The sequence below is a fragment of the Sinohyriopsis cumingii genome, chromosome 6 (assembly GCF_028554795.1).
Source record: "Sinohyriopsis cumingii isolate HCF-2022 chromosome 6, ASM2855479v2, whole genome shotgun sequence".
Taxonomy (NCBI): Eukaryota; Metazoa; Mollusca; class Bivalvia; order Unionida; family Unionidae; genus Sinohyriopsis; species Sinohyriopsis cumingii.
In genome coordinates this window covers 17,919,882-17,939,120 of record NC_142966.1, presented here as the reverse complement: position 1 = coordinate 17,939,120, position 19,239 = coordinate 17,919,882, and the positions used below count along the sequence as shown (strand labels likewise).

Here is a 19,239-nt window from a genome sequence, read left to right as displayed (position 1 = left end):
TATGGCAAGCCTTCACACATACACATGCTGGCCAAGCCTGAAACTTGAACCAATGCAGACATGGTGAGATGTCTCAGATCTGTAAGGGTGAATGCCTTGGACCACTTGGCTGCCCAGGGCCACAGGTACTGGAAAACCTTCTCACATACTCACATTGGCCAAATCAAGATGCATACCCATGTAGACAGAGGTGAGATGTCAGTAAACTGTAAAAGTAAGTGCCTTGGGTCCCCTACTGCCATCAAATATGGCCACTGTTATTAAAAATACACAAACTTTTAAACAACAGTCTAATACTCTCAAGTTCTCTAGATGTTCTACCATTGGGTCAGATCCTAATCTTTCTGATCTCATCAGGTATTGGAGCTTGAGAAACCAGTAATTCACTCATTTTTCTGATCTCATCAGGTATTTTGAGCTTTAGAGACCACTATCTCACTCAGTAATGCTTTGCTGGAACCTAATCATGTGTTCTGTGACACCCCCTCTACCATGTGCAATTGAGTATCCAGTGGCCTAAGTGGTTAGAGTGTCCCCCTCTAGGTGGGACATGATGCTACATGTCTTCAGCATGATGCCCCAGTGCTAGACATCACTACAGACTGCCACATTGCAGACATTGTAGTGATATGACTGAAAAATTGTTAAAGCTACATTAAAAATCCAAATCACATACACAATCCTTGGAGAACCTTGCCCTTGAAGCACCCATTCTGCACTCCTTAACATCAATGCAGAGAAGGGGAGAAATTCATACCTTGTTGGTCAAAAAGGGTTGTTTTCAGTTCTTTGGGAACTATGATTTGTTTTCCCTTTGGCAGTAGCTCCTGTTTCTATTGAGATTCCCAATCTGAGTTATATCTGCGCTAGACATGGTCAAGAGTTAGGTCCCTTTACCCAGTTAGGTCCCTTTTGGTTTCTGTTTGATTTTCCTTGAAAGGAGAAGAAAAGGTTGGAATTATTTCTTTCTCCCTCATAAGAATTCCAGAGATATTTGGGTGGCCAACTTTGCCAGGTCTATTGTTCTCACTATCAAGATAGTGTATCAGACCCTCACAGAGAGGGATCTTTCTTTCATGAGAATTAAAATGCATTAAGTTAGGGCTGTTGTTATATCTTGGGTCTTTGGATAATGTCATGTAAGCTGCCTTCTTGCAGTCTCATGCTACCTTTTCATCATTGTACCCTTTATGTGTGGTATCCTTTCATAATAGCACAACATGTGGCCCAGACATCTTCCAGCTTACAGTAGAAAACACTCCTGTAGTATAGGTAAGCACATTTTTTTTATACCAGTTTTGTTTTCGAGGTCATTAGCCTCCCTCTTAACTGGCTGATTCAGCATTGCAATAGTAATGTATTACTGCTATTAAAATATAGTGGGGGGAGTAATTTTAATTATATAATGCTTGCCTGCTACTATTGCAAAGATTTACTCCTTCCACCCACATATGATGTCATGTAGCTAAGTCAAAAGTCTGTATGTAGAATATGAATAAGGAATCAGACTAGGGTCATGTTCTGTTCTTTTCTGGCCCTCCAGTTACAAATCTGACAATGGAATATTTAGCTAGGACTTGGGACTTATCATTGTGGAAAAGAGTAGCAATGCAAAGTTAGCAGATAAGCATTACATAATTGAAATTAGCCCCCCCCCCTCCCAACTACATATTGGAGGGAACCCCTTGAGTTTGAGGTAATCACTATATGCTACAGAACCCCTTGAGTTTGATATGGAAAGCTACATCTTACAGAATCCCTCGAGTCTGAGGTGAAACACTACACCTTAGAGAACCCCTTGAGTTTGATATCTTTACAGTAACTCCGATACCCACCACATTAAGTGGCAAAGTAATCCTTGAACCAAGAGATAAAATACCTCTACTGAAAAAACAGGTAACAAACAATACAGACCAGAACAAATCACCATGGTTACAAAAACCACCAAGGATTAACACTGAAGCTACCAAATTAGGCAATAAAGAAGGACAAGAAAACGTACTAAAACCTGTACTGGTAAATGAAATCAACCAAAAATACCCGGACTATGTTAAAATATATACTGATGGATCAAAAACAAACAACCAACCAAGAACAGCAGCAGCAATAGTCATCCCAGAATTCAATATAGAAACGGGATCCAGATTACCTGACTATTGCTCCATTTACACCACTGAATTCTGGGCTATACTTGAATCACTCCAATGGATCAAAGACAACCAATTACCTAAAGCAGTCATTATAAGTGATTCCCTAAGCATTATCAAATCAAACCAAAATTGCAATACACACTCCAGGGAACAATTCCTCGACAGAGCATGCCAATTAATCGACGATATCACCACAGCACATCAATTAGTCGAGCTTATGTGGATACCATCGCACATTGGAATCTCTGGCAACAAAACAGCAGACAAAGTTGCACAAACCAAACTAGGAGATCAAAACTCTATCAAGCTTAACTATAGCTTTACAGAAGCACTAAGCTTCGCGCAAACATATATAGACCAAAAATGGCAAGATTTATGGAATTCCTCCACAAAAGGTAAAAAGCACTATGAAACCCAAAAAACCGTAGATAGGAACATACAGCTACCTAAGGGTACCTATTTAGAACAGAAAACCATAAACAGGATAATAACTGGAAAAACTAAACTAGCAAGCAGTTTTGGAAGGTTTATAGGACCCAAACCAGCAACCATTAACTGCTTTAACTGCCACACCACCGAAGATCTACACCACATATTCAATATATGCCCAAAATATCAACCCGCTAGGAAAATATTTATCAAAAACCAAAAAGAGATTGGATCACCACACACATACCCAGAATCAGCATATAAAAATATAAATAAATTCATAGACTCAGCAGGACTTTGGAACAAAATATAATTACTATCCCCACAAAACCAAAAGACACAGTAACTAGCTAAATAAATTTAGAAGCCCCTACATAAAAACCCATAACATATCATTCAGTTTTATAAAAATATTAATAAATAATTCACTTACGAAGCACCTATCAAAAACTAAGGAAACTGCCAAATAGGATGTCCTAGATGTCCTTAACGAACCGAGTAATCAGCTAGGACTCTGGTCTCTTGCTAAATGAAGTATAAATGACATTCAATTTCTAAAAACATTAATAAATAAATAACTTAAAGAGGCAATATCTAAAAACTTACAAATAACATAACGTAGGAAGCACACCCAAAACACCTCGACTAGTAATACCATAATAACCTTGAAAATCTCTTTTCATACATGATTTCTGGTAACAACCTCTAAACAGCATAGAACACACACACCCCTTTTTAGAACATTTTGAAGAAAAAGAAGAAAAAAAACCTGCATGAAACACCAGGCAAATGCAACAAGAAACCAGTGATATGAAGTAACCAGGACCGTTCCAGAGCTCTCCTTCCCACTAATGACAACCAACCATTAAACTGTAAGGGACCTTTATGGACCCACAGATTGAGGCCAGACTATCAGGGTTCCTTGAACCCATAAAAGCCTGGGGAAGGTGGCACCATTTCCTTCCCCAGGAACAACTAGTAGGCTGCGTTGCAGTCAGAAAAAGTGGCACATGCACAATTGTGCACACGCCACTATAATTAAACTCAACAACAACAGTAACTCAGATTCAATTTGTTGTATCTTTCTAGCAATGGTGTCATGAAAACTTCATAGACATGAGAAACATGAAGACAGCACAAGAGGTGAGACGACAGCTTAAGGAGATATGTGAAAGACAGGAGCTGCCAATACAGTCATGTGGCAGGGACACTGTTCCAATTAGGTGGGTAACCCATTATCAAAAGTTGCTTAGTTCAGGACAAAGCCACTGTAATGTCCTCTTTTGTTGGTTATTGCATGTCTCTTTCGAACTGACTCATTGATGGAACTTTTTTCAACATTTGTGTTTCCTGTCATCAGTGGAGTGTATTTGAATACGAAAAAATCCAGAATCAAGGGCTGCCTTTTGGAGTTTGAACTAAAGCAATTATCTAGTTTCAGTATTGTGTACATTGGAACAAGGGGAGTCACAGTAAGAGATGAGTTGTTAGCCATCATTAGAAATAAGAATAATAACATCACCCTAGCAAATATATAACATTTTTACTAACTTTCCTGGGTACCATTGCTTTTTAATTTAACAGACCTAAGAATGTAAATTATTGCCTTAATAGAACACTTGTCTGTTGAGAGTTAACTCCTCCTGCTTTAACTGGTACTTGTGTAAAAATTTATTGATTAAAATTTTAAGTGAAACCTTTATTCTTTATCTTTCTTCCCCAACACAAACCCTATAGTTACAAACCATCTTGAACTCAATTAAATTTAGTCTTTTGACATTGGTAATATTGTAAAAATATTTTTTGAATTCTGAAAGTTGGTTATTGTAGCTTTTTTATGTAAACTAATGACAGTAAACATTCTGAATTTTAAGTCAAAATTCAAAATTTGGGCTCAAGACATTTCATAGCTGAAGGGTTTGTGCATGGGATTGAGAAGCTATGATGTTAGAGCTTAACTCAGACATCACTAGACAATAGCAAGTTAGCTGATGGGATTAGATAATTGATATGTTCCAGTGCCAGGGCTTGTACTTGGGTTAGATAAAAAATAGGGAAATGTGACTTTTTCTTTCATATAAATTAGTGAGAGAGTTTCAGGGAGAATGAGAGAAATTTAAAAATGAATTTTAATTTTCAAATATAAATTGAATTGTAACATTAATAACTATTGTATTTTTGCATGACCTACAACATAATGCTTTACCTGTGTTTTCAAAATTAAAGATTATGTGGCAGTGTATTAGTAAAAACAAGGATTCTTTTGATAAGGTAAATTCTGATACTGATAAAAAGCTGAGGTAATCTAGAAAATATCTACATATATTTGTGATGAATATTTTAATGCAGCATTTTCAGAGCTTCACAAAAAATACAAACCCAGAAATGGGTTATTTACAAAATCTGTATTTTGTTTGCATTTCATTTACATTCCTTCTGCATTCCATGTATTTTCCATTTGCATTCCAGTCATGTTTGAATTTCATTTACATTCCTTCACCATTCCATGCATTTTCCATTTGCATTTTGACTATCGTATATATCTTAGCTTTACTGTTCATGACCTGAAGAGATTGTGCAGTGGCCTGTTGTCCATTGTTCATTGTTTTTCATCCATCATTCATCAGCTGATGTCTGTCTGTCCATTTGCACAAGTTTGTTTTACCTACTCCTAAACTATTTGGAGGCTTGTCATGAAGCTTAACACACACACAAACATCATAAAGTCTAGTTGGTCCTAAATGACGATGGTGCTGCTCAGACATCCACTATTGATGCCAGATCAGCGATCTTGAAAATCCTCTTATCCTTATCAATCCTGAATGGATGGTTATGACCCAACAAGGGACTTTTGCTTTTTATGGTATCTAGTTGGTCCTAAATGAAAATAGTGTTAGTCTGACATCCAATATGGTCACCAAAGCAGCCGTATTAAAAATCTTGTTATTGATTCTCTTTCCAATGGGAGGGTAATATAAGCACAGGGTCTTGACCGGACTACTTATGGTGTCTAGTTGGCCTTAAAAATGTGCCAATCTGATGTCAAATATGGTGGCCACTTTGGCTGTCTTATTGCTAATCCTCCTGGGTGGATAGTCAGATCCACATTTTTTTTCTCATTTGAAGACTAATAGTGATATTTAATTGTTCCAGAATGAAAATGGTGCCATGGCAGCTGTCTTGAAAGTAAATTTGTGATTATTTCATCAGAAGAATTCTTATGGTATCTAGTTAGTCCTGAATGAAAATGATCCTGGTTTAACATCCCATTGAAAATCTTGTTATCACTACTCTGCAATCTCTTCATACATGATTTCTACTAAGAACCTCTATAAACAGCATAGAACATCCCCCCTTCCTTTTAGAACATTTTGAAGAAGAAAAAAAAGAAAAAAAATTTAAAAAAAAAATAAAAAAAAAATCGCAAAAAACACCAGGCAAATGCAACAAGAAACCAGCGATGTAAAGCAAGCAGGACCGTTCCCGAGCTCTCCTTCCCACTAATGACAGCCAACCATTCAACTGTAAGGGACCTTTATGGACCCACAGATTGAGGCCAAACTATCAGGGTTCCTTGAATCCATAAAAGCCTGGGGGAGGTGGCACCATCCCCTTCCCCAGGAACAACTATTGTGCGCACACCACTATAATTAAACTCAACAACAACAACAACAACTACTCCGCAAGTTTTGATAGTCATTCTGACTAGGGTTTTCACTAAAAGGCTTTATATGATATCTAATTGGTCCTAAGTGAAAATGGTGTCCTGCAGACATCCAGTACGGCTGCCACAATATTCATATTGAAATCTTCCGACTAATTCTCCTGAATGGATCATATTGGCTTGGGTTTTTCACCAAAAGTCTTCTAACACTGTTTAGTTTGTCCTAAATGAAAATGGTGCCAATCTTGCATCCAATATTGCTGCCACGGTGGCTCAATTGAAAATCTTATTTGCTCAAGAATAAAATAAAAAATCCATAGTTAACTGCAATAAATATGAAAATATGATTACAAAGTACATGTCATCAAAATTTATTTCTTACTCTTTTTTGGTTTCAATGTAAATTGCAGATATGTATCCTGGTGATGACCTCATAGCATAATTAGTAGTTGGTAGAACAGGGGTCGGCAACCTATGGCATGCGTGCCTCAAGGTGGCACATCAATAGGTTTTGTGTGGCATGCGAAGGACAGACAAAAATAACGATTTTAACTGTTACTCTCTTACTGGTGGCATGCGCTTGTTCATTTTGTAATTAATCCGAAAAAACGTGGCACACTCTGTAAAATAGGTTGCCAACCACCGTGCTAGAACACTACCAGAACTTGTTATGCAGTGAAAAATTGTCATTGATCATTTTTTCATCCATGTATGTATCACCATATATTTACACTGAATCTTAAATGGATAAAAAAAAATCCCATTTATACCTTTTGAAGCAATGCTTTAGGAAAATCCACATCAAGACAGTAAACCTTCTACTCTTTTTGATATTTATTTCTGTGTGACAGATTGTACAATGAATGTCAAATTATGTGATGAGGTATTTTGGAACCTCATTTTTTCAGTGATAAATTGTTAGGTAGGTATATATGTATTATGGTTTAATGGCATGTCAGCACAATACTGGCAATATGGTGCCAATTAAAAGGTAAGTTCTAAATATGTAACGGTAAAGAACTGTACAAAATTTGAAGATGGTATGACTTAAACTATATTTTGTTGTTGGTCATCTCCAAAGTGGGCATCACTCACATGCATTAAAAAGACAAATGATGGGTGGAGAAAGTGAATCTAGTTGCATTTTGTGGCCATCTGTTTTAACCATGGGTGTTATGCACATGCACAGCCTTTAAGACGTACACATTTGCACTAAATGTGGTTCACATAAGCCCAGCAAGCATCTGTTCCTCCTTTACAGAAAGTGCTTGACTGCTGGATTCTTCATGAGTGCAGCTGAGTTGCAGAGAGAGGGAGAATATGTTACAGTAAGTACTAATACTATGCTGTACAGATCCATCAGACAGACTATTAGAATGAGTCAATTAGAATCAGACTAGTAGAATCAGTCAGACTATTAGAATCAGTCAGACTATTAGAATCAGTCAGACTATTAGAATCAGTCAGTTAGAATCAGACTTGTAGATTCAGTCAGACTATTAGAATCAGTCAGACTATTAGAATCATACAGACTATTAGAATCAGTCAGAATATTAGAATCAGTCAATTAGAAACAGACTATTAGAATCAGTCAGACTATTAGAATCAGTCAAACTATTAGAATCAGTCAATTAGAATCAGACTAGTAGATTCAGTCAGACTGTTAGAATCAGTCAGACTATTAGAATCGAACAGACTATTAGAATCAGTCAATTAGAATCAGACTATTAGAATCAGTCAGACTATTAGATTCAGTCAGACTATTAGAATCAAACAGATTATTAGAATCATTGAACTAGAATCAGACTATTAGAATCAGTCAGTTAGAATCAGACAGATTATTAGAATCATTGAACTAGAATCAGACTATTAGAATCAGACAGATTATTAGAATCATTGAACTAGAATCAGACTATTAGAATCAGTCAGACTATTAGAATCACTCAGACTATTAGAATCAAACAGACAATTAGAATCAGTCAGATTATTAGAATCAGTCAATTAGAATCAGACTAGTAGATTCAGTCAGACTATTAGAATCAGTCAGACTATTAGAATCAGTCAAACTATTAGAATCAGTCAATTAGAATCAGACTAGTAGATTCAGTCAGACTGTTAGAATCAGTCAGACTATTAGAATCAAACAGACTATTAGAATCAGTCAATTAGAATCAGACTATTAGAATCAGTCAGACTATTAGATTCAGTCAGACTATTAGAATCAAACAGGTTATTAGAATCATTGAACTAGAATCAGACTATTAGAATCAGTCAATTAGAATCAGACAGATTATTAGAATCATTGAACTAGAATCAGACTATTAGAATCAGACAGATTATTAGAATCATTGAACTAGAATCAGACTATTAGAATCAGTCAGACTATTAGAATCAGACTATTAGAATCAGTCAATTAGAATCAGACTATTAGAATCAGTCAGACTATTAGAATCAGACTATTAAATTCAGTCAGACTTATAATCAGACTATTAGAATCAGACTATTAGATTCAGTCAGACTATTAGAATCAAACAGACTATTAGAATCAGCCAATTAGAATCAGACTAGTAGATTCAGTCAGACTATTAGAATCAGTCAGACTATGAGAATCAAACAGACTATTAGAATCAGTCAATTAGAATCAGACCTAGAATCAGTCAGATTATTAGATTCAGTCAGACTATTAGAATCAAACAGATTATTAGAATCATTGAACTAGAATCAGACTATTATAATCAGTCAATTAGAATCAGACAGATTGTTAGAATCATTGAACTAGAATCAGACTATTAGAATCAGACTATTAGAATCAGACAGATTATTAGAATCATTGAACTAGAATCAGACTATTAGAATCAGTCAGATTATTAGAATCAGTCAGACTATTAGAATCAGACTATTAGAATTAGACTATTAGATTCAGTCAGACTATTAGAATCAGATTATTAGAATCATTGAACTAGAATCAGACTATTAGATCAGTCAGACTACTAGATTCAGTCAGACTATTAGATTCAGTCAGACTATTAGAATCAGTCAGACTATTAGAATCAGTCAGACTGTTAGAATCAGACTATTAGATTCAGTCAGACTATTAGAATCAGACTTAAATTCAGTCAGACTATTAGAATCAGACTTGTAGATTCAGTCAGACTGTTAGAATCAGTCAGACTATTAGAATCAGACTATTAGATTCAGTCAGACTGTTAGAATCAGTCAAGACTATTAGAATGAGTCATAAATCTGTTGTTGAATTTCTTCAGAGATATTGTCTAATCAGAATTAGGAGTCCTTCCACTACCTTGCAGATTAAGTCAATGACATCTTTTGTGTTGTTTTGGAGTTAAAAATGTTAAAATGTCATCAGATGGCAGTCAGTCAGATAAGTGAGGTCTTCACTTAGCTGTAGAATTCCATCATTTAAGTCACAAGTAACTAATCATTTTGACTGCTCCGGTGGCCTAGTGGTAGAGTGTCTGCCTCGGATGCATGAGGTTGCAGGTTTGAATCCCGGCTGAGTCATACCAAAGACTTTTAAAAATGGTACTAACAGCTGCCTCGCTTGGCACTCAGCATTAAGAGGTTAGTGTTAGTGCTGGTCAGACTGGTGTCAGGATAATGTGACTGGGTGGGACAACATGCTACATGTCTGCGGCATGATACCCCAGTGCTAGACATCACTATAAACTGCCACACTGCAGACATCGTAGTGATATGACTGAATCATTGTTAAAACTACGTTAAAAATCTAAATCACACACACACACACCTAATTATTTTATAAGCTATGAAACCAGCCAGCGTGTGATATTAAATACTGTATTTAAAATAAGGTTGCTCATTGGCTGAAAATAATTTTCAGAAGAAATCAACAGAAGAATCTGTGGATAGTTAAATTGTATGCACTAGCAGGCATGAACCTATATTTTTATTTTATCATTGTCGCAGCACAGATACTGCTGGATGTAATTTGTAGATCAGTCTGGGCTGGGGTTTTTATTTATAATTTCAAATCTGATTATAACCAGAGGGGGCTCTAACACCGTTATCCTCTGTGCATTTCACTCCAAATGGACGTTTTCAGCGTAAAAGATGAACATGCTCACTAATTTTTTCCAGTTCCTGGACAAGTCCTTTTTCAGTGAAGGGGTGCATGCATTTATAGACATGTATGTACATAGATGGAAAATACTACATCATTTGCTTCTGATATTTACAATGCTGAATCAAGCAGAGGGGAAAAAAAATGGCAACTACAGATTTACATTTCACATGGATTTAAGAAATGGTGTAATTCCTATGTTCATGTGTGCAAAGAGATTTAACTCAACATTATAGTAATTTATGGAATTATCCATCAGTTACTGAATAGGATGAATTACATCACAATATTGTCTGAGGAATAAAGACTTGCCCATAGTATATGTGGTATGGATCCGTGCTAGTGTGGAAAATCCATTAAGCATGAAAGGCACAGAGAATGCTAGTGTTAGGGTCACTCTGGTCACAGTCAGGTTAGAAATTATAAATCAATGAATGAATTGATTAAGTTCTGTGCACTTTTTTCACATTAAAGATTTCTGTTATTGAAATCAGTAGGGGGTACAAAAATATGTTTCTTAAATAATGCTTACTCAATAATAATAGTGATACAACCTCCAGCCTGCTGTTACATCCCTGGAAGAGTGTGTACTTCTGCTTCACTATAAAATAATGAATGATGAAAGCTGGTGCCAGTCCCTCTAAGGGAAGACCATTCCTAATGACATTTTAGCACCTGTGATATTAAAGCCAGCCAAAAAACATTGACTTTTCATTTGGAAAGAATGGCTTCAAGGCAGTGGAAGTACTCTTAATGTATTGTGATTGACAAAGTATTATTGAAGAAACTTGTTTTATCTCAAAGAAGCAAGTTTTACTTCAGAAAATGTTTTCTCTACTCTGGATACCATTCTAAGGTGAACAAGCTGCTTATTTGTCGCAAAAATTTGCCTTCCATGAACAGAAAGCGATGTTGCCATCACAGTGGCCATCTTGAAACTCTCGTTAATGTTACTCCTCCTGAACCAGTGGTTTTATTGGCATGGGATTTTAACTTGAATCAAAATTATGCTCATCAAACATCCAGTATGGTCACCATAGCATCGATCTTGAAAGTTATCACTTCTTCTGAATTGGTGGTTGTATTGATATGGGATATTCAATAAAAGACTTGTGATGTCTTGTTTGTCCAAAGTAAAAATGGTTCCTTTTGGACATCCCCTCAGACATCCAAATATTTTGTATTTTGAAAATTTTATTACTACTTATTCTGAATGGATGGTTGTATCAACATTTTTTTTTCAGTTAAAGACTTCATATGATGATTGGATGGTCCTAAATGAAAATTTAGTATGACCACTCTAATGCCATCTTGAAAATCATGTTATAACTGTTCTCCTGCAGAGATAGTTGTGGGCACATGGAGTTTTCACTGAAAGACTTCTGTAACATCTAGTTGGTTCTAGATAATAATAAAAAAAAGTTCTAATCAGACATGTATCTTGTGAACATGTTTGCTCAAATGTAATAGTTTCCCAATAGTTACCCAAATTGAAGTTTGATTTTTAAGAATATCAGAGATGGTGTCAACATTGAACAGTTAACAAGAAAAATAGATTTACCTGGGATTCCTAAAAACGTTTTGGCTAGTATAGTCAGCTTTTTGTTCTGAGTTTAGGGAAAGAACTCATTTGATCTGGCATATGGATAGATCTGGGCATATTAACCTGAAAGTATAGCTACGCAATTTCAGACTTGTTCTTTCTGCTGATTTGGAACCAAGCATGTAATTTCATGTTTTCAGTATTCTCCTAACACTGCTATTTATCATTTGCAGCTATCGACAAGAAAGGTTGTGTCAATACACCCCTCCTCTGTGTTGTTCAGGTGTAAACCTGGCTATGTGTTGTACAATGAGCTGACACAGACTTCCAAGTGTTATATGAGGTAAGGAGTTCCAAGTGTTACATGAGGTAAGGAGTTCCAAGTGTTACATGAGGTAAGGAGTTCCAAGTGTTACATAAGGTAAGAAGTTTCAAGTGTTACATGAGGAAGGAAGTTCCAAATTTTACATGAGGTAGGAAGCTCCAGATGTTACATGAGGTAAGAACTTCTAAGTGATACATGAGCTAAATACTTCCAAGTATTACACATGGTAAGAAACTTCCAAGTGTTACATGAGGTAAGAAGTTCCAAGTGTTACATGAAGTAAGAGTTCCAAGGGTTACATGAAGTAAGAGTTACATGAGGTAAGTAGTTTCCAATGTTACATGAGGTAAGAAGTCCCAAATGTTACATGAGGCAAGACCTTCTAAGTGTTACATGAGCTAAAAATTTCCAAGTGTTACATGAGGTAAGAACTTCCAAGTGAAGTGTTAAATGAGATAAGGTTTTTAAATGATAACTTTAGTTCTAGTGAACAGATATCAGTACACCTTGGTACATGTCTTCCACTTAGTCCAAGGAAATAGCTTCAAAGCCAAGATCACTGTTACTAACAAAAAACCAGATTTAGCCTATACATTTCATATCAGTTAATTTATGATCTGCAATTCTACAAAATTTTGTAAACTTTTTACTGTAAGTCCCAGGAATAATGCTGTTGATGTGGAAGTTGTTACCTTCTGTTTTTAGTAACAGTGGAAATATTTGATGGTGGATCAGCTCACATTTATTTAAATTTGGAAGGCATGCCAGAATGCTTTCTGTTATATTTGGTAAAATGGAGTTTAGCAGTTTCTGGGAGAAATCTATTAAAAGTTTTTCCCTTTTAGTAACAATGGCCTTATTAGATGATGGATTGGCATCATTTGTATAAATTTGAAAGGCCTAAGTGCCAGGATGATATATGACAAGATTGGCTGAAATTGATTTAGTGGTGTTGGATAGGAATTTGAAAATATCGATTGCAGATAGACACGACACATGATGGATGCGGGACCTTACCATAAGCTGACTTAGTCTCATGGATAAAATGAGAGCTGCAAACAGCAGACTAGGTGTAATAGCCATTTCTTTATATATGTATATATAGTGCTGTTGTACCTTACAGGACAGGTCACTCATTCTGTCTGCAAAAGTCTATTGAGAGTATTTTGAACGCTTCATGACCATTGATGTCTTTCTTGTCAGGACATTTTGGTAGATTGGTATTTAATAGTATTTTAGCATTCTAAGCTGGTTGATTGGTATTTAATGGTATTTTATCATTTTGTGTTGATTGGTTGGTATTTAATGGAATTTAAGTACTCAGATAGTGTTTATTGGTATTTAATGATATTTCAGCACTCTTCGTTGGTTGATTGGTATTTAATGGTATTTCAGCACTCTAATACGGTTTATTGGTATTTAATGGTATTTTAGCAATCTTTGTCGGTTGATTGGTATTTAATGGTATTTCAGCATTCTTGGTTGGTTGATTGGTATTTAATGGTTTTGAAGCACTCTGTTTTAGTTGACTTATTTAATGGTATTTCAGCACTATATTGGTTGATTGCTATTTAATGGTATTTGAGCACTCTATTTTGGTCATTTCATGCTAAGTGCTTTTCCTCAAGGATACATTGAGGCAGACAGCATGGTCTGGCTTGAGCAGGCATTGAACCTATTACAATCGGATTACGAATCCAACACTCTACTGAGCTACTCTGGCTATCAATCAGTAGGAAGTTGATATTGCGCATTGTTAATTTGTGTGAAACTGTCCATGTTCTGATAATATCATAGTGACCTTTAGATGTGGCACACAGGTCATGTGAAAGCATGCAAGATCACAAGTGATGCAGGGGTCAAAATGTAAAAAGTTTAATTTCATTGTGGGTTGGGTGACCCTAATTGAATCTGAGCTAAGGATTTTCATATGCTAGATAGTTTGACACAGTGTGCTTCACATTTAATAACAGGTAAAAGTTAGATCAGTTGTATATTTGTTTTTAACTAAATTTGATCCAAGTATGCATGAAAAATTACTTATTTTTGCCGGTATTTTGAAACAGAACATATTTTTCAGTCCAAAACCTTTCTTTCACTTCCAGGGACCTATGTGTAGTTGATGCAGAATGGTTATATGAAACAGCTCCAAATTACTTCAGAAACAAGAAACCTGGAAGATGAAAATTGGATCAGTCTGTCAGGATAATGGCAACATGCACACTTTCTATGGGAACAGTGCAATATTCAGTTTCATCTGTTATCACTGTGACATGCTATTATATTGATGCATACCTAAATAGCAATATATATATATGTGTGTGTATATATATATATATATATATATATATATATATATATATATATATATATATATATATATATATATATATATATAAGGCGGGAGGTTGAAGATGCACCATTGATTTTGGCATTTTGTACTTTAGTGAATGTTTTGAACAGATGGGAACAATCATTGCCCTCCCCCTCAAAAATTGGTGCATTAGCTGTAAATATTCTGTGTGCATTCTTGAACTATGCAGTGTTTGACTTTAATGCTTGTCCTGTAGCCAGAGGCCAGAAAATCTGGGGGAACAAGAAGAGAAAAAAAAGGACAAAGAAAAAAATGGTTTCAATCCCATCTGTTCAGTTGTGGCAAGAAATTCTAAACAATAACTCAGCTAAAATGAAATTTCAGGATTTAAGCAGATATGTTCCTATTTGCTTTTTGTGCAGAGACACAATGGTCAGGTGCCATAATGACCAGGACTAGATTACACGAGATCTGATTAGCTACATAGTTTTGCAAATGACTACCAACAAGATACCAGGATTTGCTAATGGAGAAACTATGTTTTTCAAGGCACTAGCTTTTATGGGACTTCTAAAATCTCATTTTGAACCTACATGAATTCCTGGACTAATTATTAAATTTGACAGGTGTTAGTTCCTGTTATGTATTCAATTACTGTCAAACGGCTCAAAGAAACTCATCAGGTCCCAGTTTTACTAAACATTTCAAACTTTCTCAAACTGCGATTTTTAAATATCTTTCATATTGCTTGGTTCACTTACAGTGAATTTTCACATTCATCAGGCATCACAGATTAAAAGATCATCACAATATCTTTAATTCTCTTGATACAAAAGGCTTGTTTTATCTCTGAAAATTTTGATAATTTCCATAAATTTGAGGAATACCTCAGCTCTTTTCAAGAATAAAAAGGTTTCTGTTTGTTCAGTTTTGAAACAACTGATATATCTTTTCCACTGTCTTCACATTTCACACATACATTGTTATTAGCTAAATCCCTAATCTGAGGAGAAAGTGAGTACAAATGGGGTCAGGTCTGTACTGCACCAGTACAGAATCTTATGTATATTTTTATTCTTCTGTATTGGAACAATTTTTTTTTACATGATATTTTTAATATACACAATTTATGAATAAAACCAAATCACCACAAGTATATGTACCGTATCAACAGACCTAATTTCGTTGATTGTTATTAATACCCTTCAAGTCACCATATGCATCAGTACCATTGTTGAGAAAAACAAGTATTGTCAAGATGATTTTGGCGATAGTTCTTTAATAAAAGAGGGTAGTTTTCATTTTGTCACAGCATTTATTGTTCATTAATTAATATGTAGCAGGGTTCATACGCTCTTTGTAGGTCTTTGAGAGTTAGGGAAAAATGAGGTAGCATTTTCAAGGCCTTGAATGTTTGGGAAAATGAAGCAGATTACCACGAGGTCTTCAAAAGTCTTTGAAAATTGAAAGAAACCCCACAATTTTAATTACTTTCCATAATCACAAATAAAATTGTCCAAGGTTGTTAGATTCGGATGTATAGTCTGACTATACCAACCCGTTTGTTTGTGCCCCCTACCGATTTCATTAAGGGAAACCATTAATGTGATAAAAAGTGCAAGGAACTTAGTCAATTCATTCTTTTGCGTAATGGGTTGTTATGCCGCCACTGTGGTAGGTGTGTTATGGTTTGGGGTGGGTGCTTCCATTATTTTATTTAAATTATTGTAGAAGTCTCACCCAGGCTCGATTTTGGTTGGAAGTTAAATTAGTGAAAGATGTAAAGTTCTCGGAGGCCCCAGTGAGCAATGCCTACGGTTAAATGATTGAATACACAAAAAAGTGAAATTCAACGAATAACAATTTAATGACAATTCAATAATTAAATGATTAAAATTTCCCAAGTATTCTCCTTCTGCTTGACTATGTGATACCCTATTGCATCATTTGATTAGTAGTGTGAGATAGCATTCCACCTGTCCTTGTATTCTACTCATCTGTGTATTCTTCTCTCCTATTCCTCCAGTTCCTTCTTTTTGTCCTGACTCTCTCCAAATTCCTTCTCTTCCTTGACTTCTCTATACTTCTCCACTTTCTCCTCTTCGACTCCTTTTCCTCCTCCTCCTTGACTCTCTTCACTGACTAGATTTCTTGACTTTGACTGCTCTGCTAGTCTCACTTCTGTCTCCCCTCTTAGAGACTCGGGACTTAACTGACCTGGAAGTTCTATCCCCCAAAAAGCTTCCTGTGAAAACACAAGAACAGTAAAACAACATGATAAGAAAAGCACGGTATAGATTACTTCTCATACATACATCAATAAATTGCGTCACATCAGTACACATTCCTAATCCCATTATACTAACAATATCACAGCAATCAGATGCATTTCTTTACAACTCTTACAAAGTACACAAATATTTAAATATCTATGCTCTGATATATCCATATGTCCATATTAACTAATCGTACACACTTCAACCATTTTCCAAATTCACAATTCAAGCATGTGTAAATTCTAACATGCCACATGAATAAATGCACTAGCTTACTAACGAAGTAACCTATTAGCGAATGACAAATTAATTCTGACCACAAGATAACAGCTTGTATAATTTTCTACATAATACTCAAATACGCCTGTAAATGAACATTATAAAGGTAATTCTATGTACTAAACAATCCTAGTAATTAAGTATACATACTACACATATTTACAATTACAGAGCTGTAATATTCTGCAAAAATCGAGCAAATAATTTACTGACCTTTATGAAGCTTGGTCTTTCCTTAGAATCTCCTACGTTTAGGACTGGTCGACCTAGTGTTGGGATAATGTGACTGGGTGGGACATCATGCTACGTGTCTGCTGCATGATGCCCCAGTGCCAGACATCACTATAAACTGCCACATTGCAGACATCGTAGCGATATGACTAAAAATTGTTAAAGCTACGTTATAAATCCAAATCACAAACACCCCTTTCTAAGTTTTACTGCCAATTTATGAGTGGCTTCCTCAGAGTAACCCTAAATAACTCGGCAATCTTCCTAGGTGAGAATAAATTTTCACTTACTAGTTAGAAGTTGTAATTCGAATTGAAATTGTTATTACTATTCTGTTTGGCTGTCGCTGATCCGATCTAATCAGACTTAGTGGACAATGTCCTTCTCGCTGTCTGTCCATCTAGGGACGGATTTAGAAAACGCCTTGGTCCCTCATAGGTTCCTCTTATCTTAGGACTAAGCTGTAACATAGGTGGGAAGTCGCATGATCCAACACCTGTGCCGATTGAAGATGTCGGATCTTCTCTCTTGTCATGGTAACCTTGCGTAAGAGATTAACTCTAGCCTGTGGCAATGTTTAGACATCAAACCATGGCTAGTACTGATACTTTAGTTTATACAAGCCTTATTAACTGTGTCTGAGCAAACGTGACACATTCATTGATTTATGATTTCTAACTTGAGTAGAATGGCCCTAACACCATCATTATCTGCACACTTCATGCTTTACGTAAGTTTTCAATATAATAGAAGGACATGCTCGAGATCCATTTCCAGTTCCTGGACAAGTCCTATTTTCAGCAAAGGGGTGTGTGCACGACTACAGATGTACATATGTCATCTTCTGATATTTACAATGTTGAATCAAGCAAAGAAAAAGAATGATAACAACAAATTTGCCTTTTGCGTGGATTTAACAAGCGGTTTAATTTCTATGTTTATGTGTGCAAAGGGATATAACTCCAAACTCTCAACTTTATGGTAATTTATGGAATTATCCAGCAGTTGCCAGATAGGATGAATTATATCATTATATGTCTGATGGAAATAAAGTAGCCCATAGTGTATGCAATATGGCACCATGTTAGTATGGAAAGTCGGTTAAGCATGAAAAGGGCAGGGGATGTCAGTATTAGTGCCATTCTGGTCACATTCAGGTTATAAATTATAAATCAATGATTCAATTGACTTAGTTCTGTGCACTTTTTATCACATTAAATGTTTTCGTTATTGAAATTGGCAGGGGTGCAAACAAACGGATGTATTGTCAGACTATAGTCAAGTTTTCCTGGTTTCTTTCTTTTGATGACCCATTCAGTTTCATTGCCACCGCAATAACAAATGAGCATTTGACTATCCAAAGCTGGTCTTGGTGGTGAGTTCATTAACACATGCACTCTTCATCAAAGCAAGCCGGCTACACCCTTCATCAAAGGAAGTCAGTACCATAACTATTTTCAGCAGTTTTTTTGTTTTCTAATTTCATGGTGTTGGTCTCTCATAATCATATCATTATATCATTATATGTGTTTTTAAGTTGTTTCTAATGTTGTAAAGCTTCTAAAGATTAGGTTGTGTTCATAGTCCTCATTATTATTATTATTGTTATGACAAATAAAATTGCCTAAGGTCGTTAGATTCTGATGTAGTCAGTTTTCCTGGCTTCTTTCTTTTGATGAATCGCTCAATTTGATTGGATGAGCCCATCAGCTTTGGCCCATCAAAATGCTCATTACACTAATTCATGATTTTTTTTAGCAAGACTGTTCAGTCAATTGAATTTTGGTTACATTGAACAAGTGCTTACTCTATGTAGAAAGTGTGTGAAAGTAACACATGCTCTAGGATTCAGAATTTGTTCAGTCAATTTATGTCTTCAGTTTTGTTTCACCTTGTGTTGAAAAATGCCAGGTCTTTGCTCTTTCA

General features: G+C 35.7%; 1 protein-coding gene across 4 annotated transcripts in view; it reads left to right on the top strand.

Annotated features, from left to right (window-relative positions):
- Positions 1-15,833, top strand: part of LOC149796438 (ATP-dependent RNA helicase DHX33-like) — an 88,042-nt gene extending 72,209 nt beyond the window's left edge. For 3 of the 4 annotated variants that reach the window (XM_089961109.1, XM_089961111.1, XM_089961110.1), the window contains exons 18-21: positions 3,669-3,802; positions 7,505-7,571; positions 12,122-12,231; positions 14,319-15,833. In XM_089961109.1, coding sequence (XP_089817235.1) covers positions 3,669-3,802; positions 7,505-7,571; positions 12,122-12,231; positions 14,319-14,397 — 390 coding nt within the window. In that variant the 3' untranslated portion in view covers positions 14,398-15,833. The remainder of the gene's footprint in view (positions 1-3,668; positions 3,803-7,504; positions 7,572-12,121; positions 12,232-14,318) is intronic. The other variant, XM_089961112.1, reaches the window with a different exon arrangement.
- Positions 15,834-19,239: the final 3,406 nt, after the last annotated feature.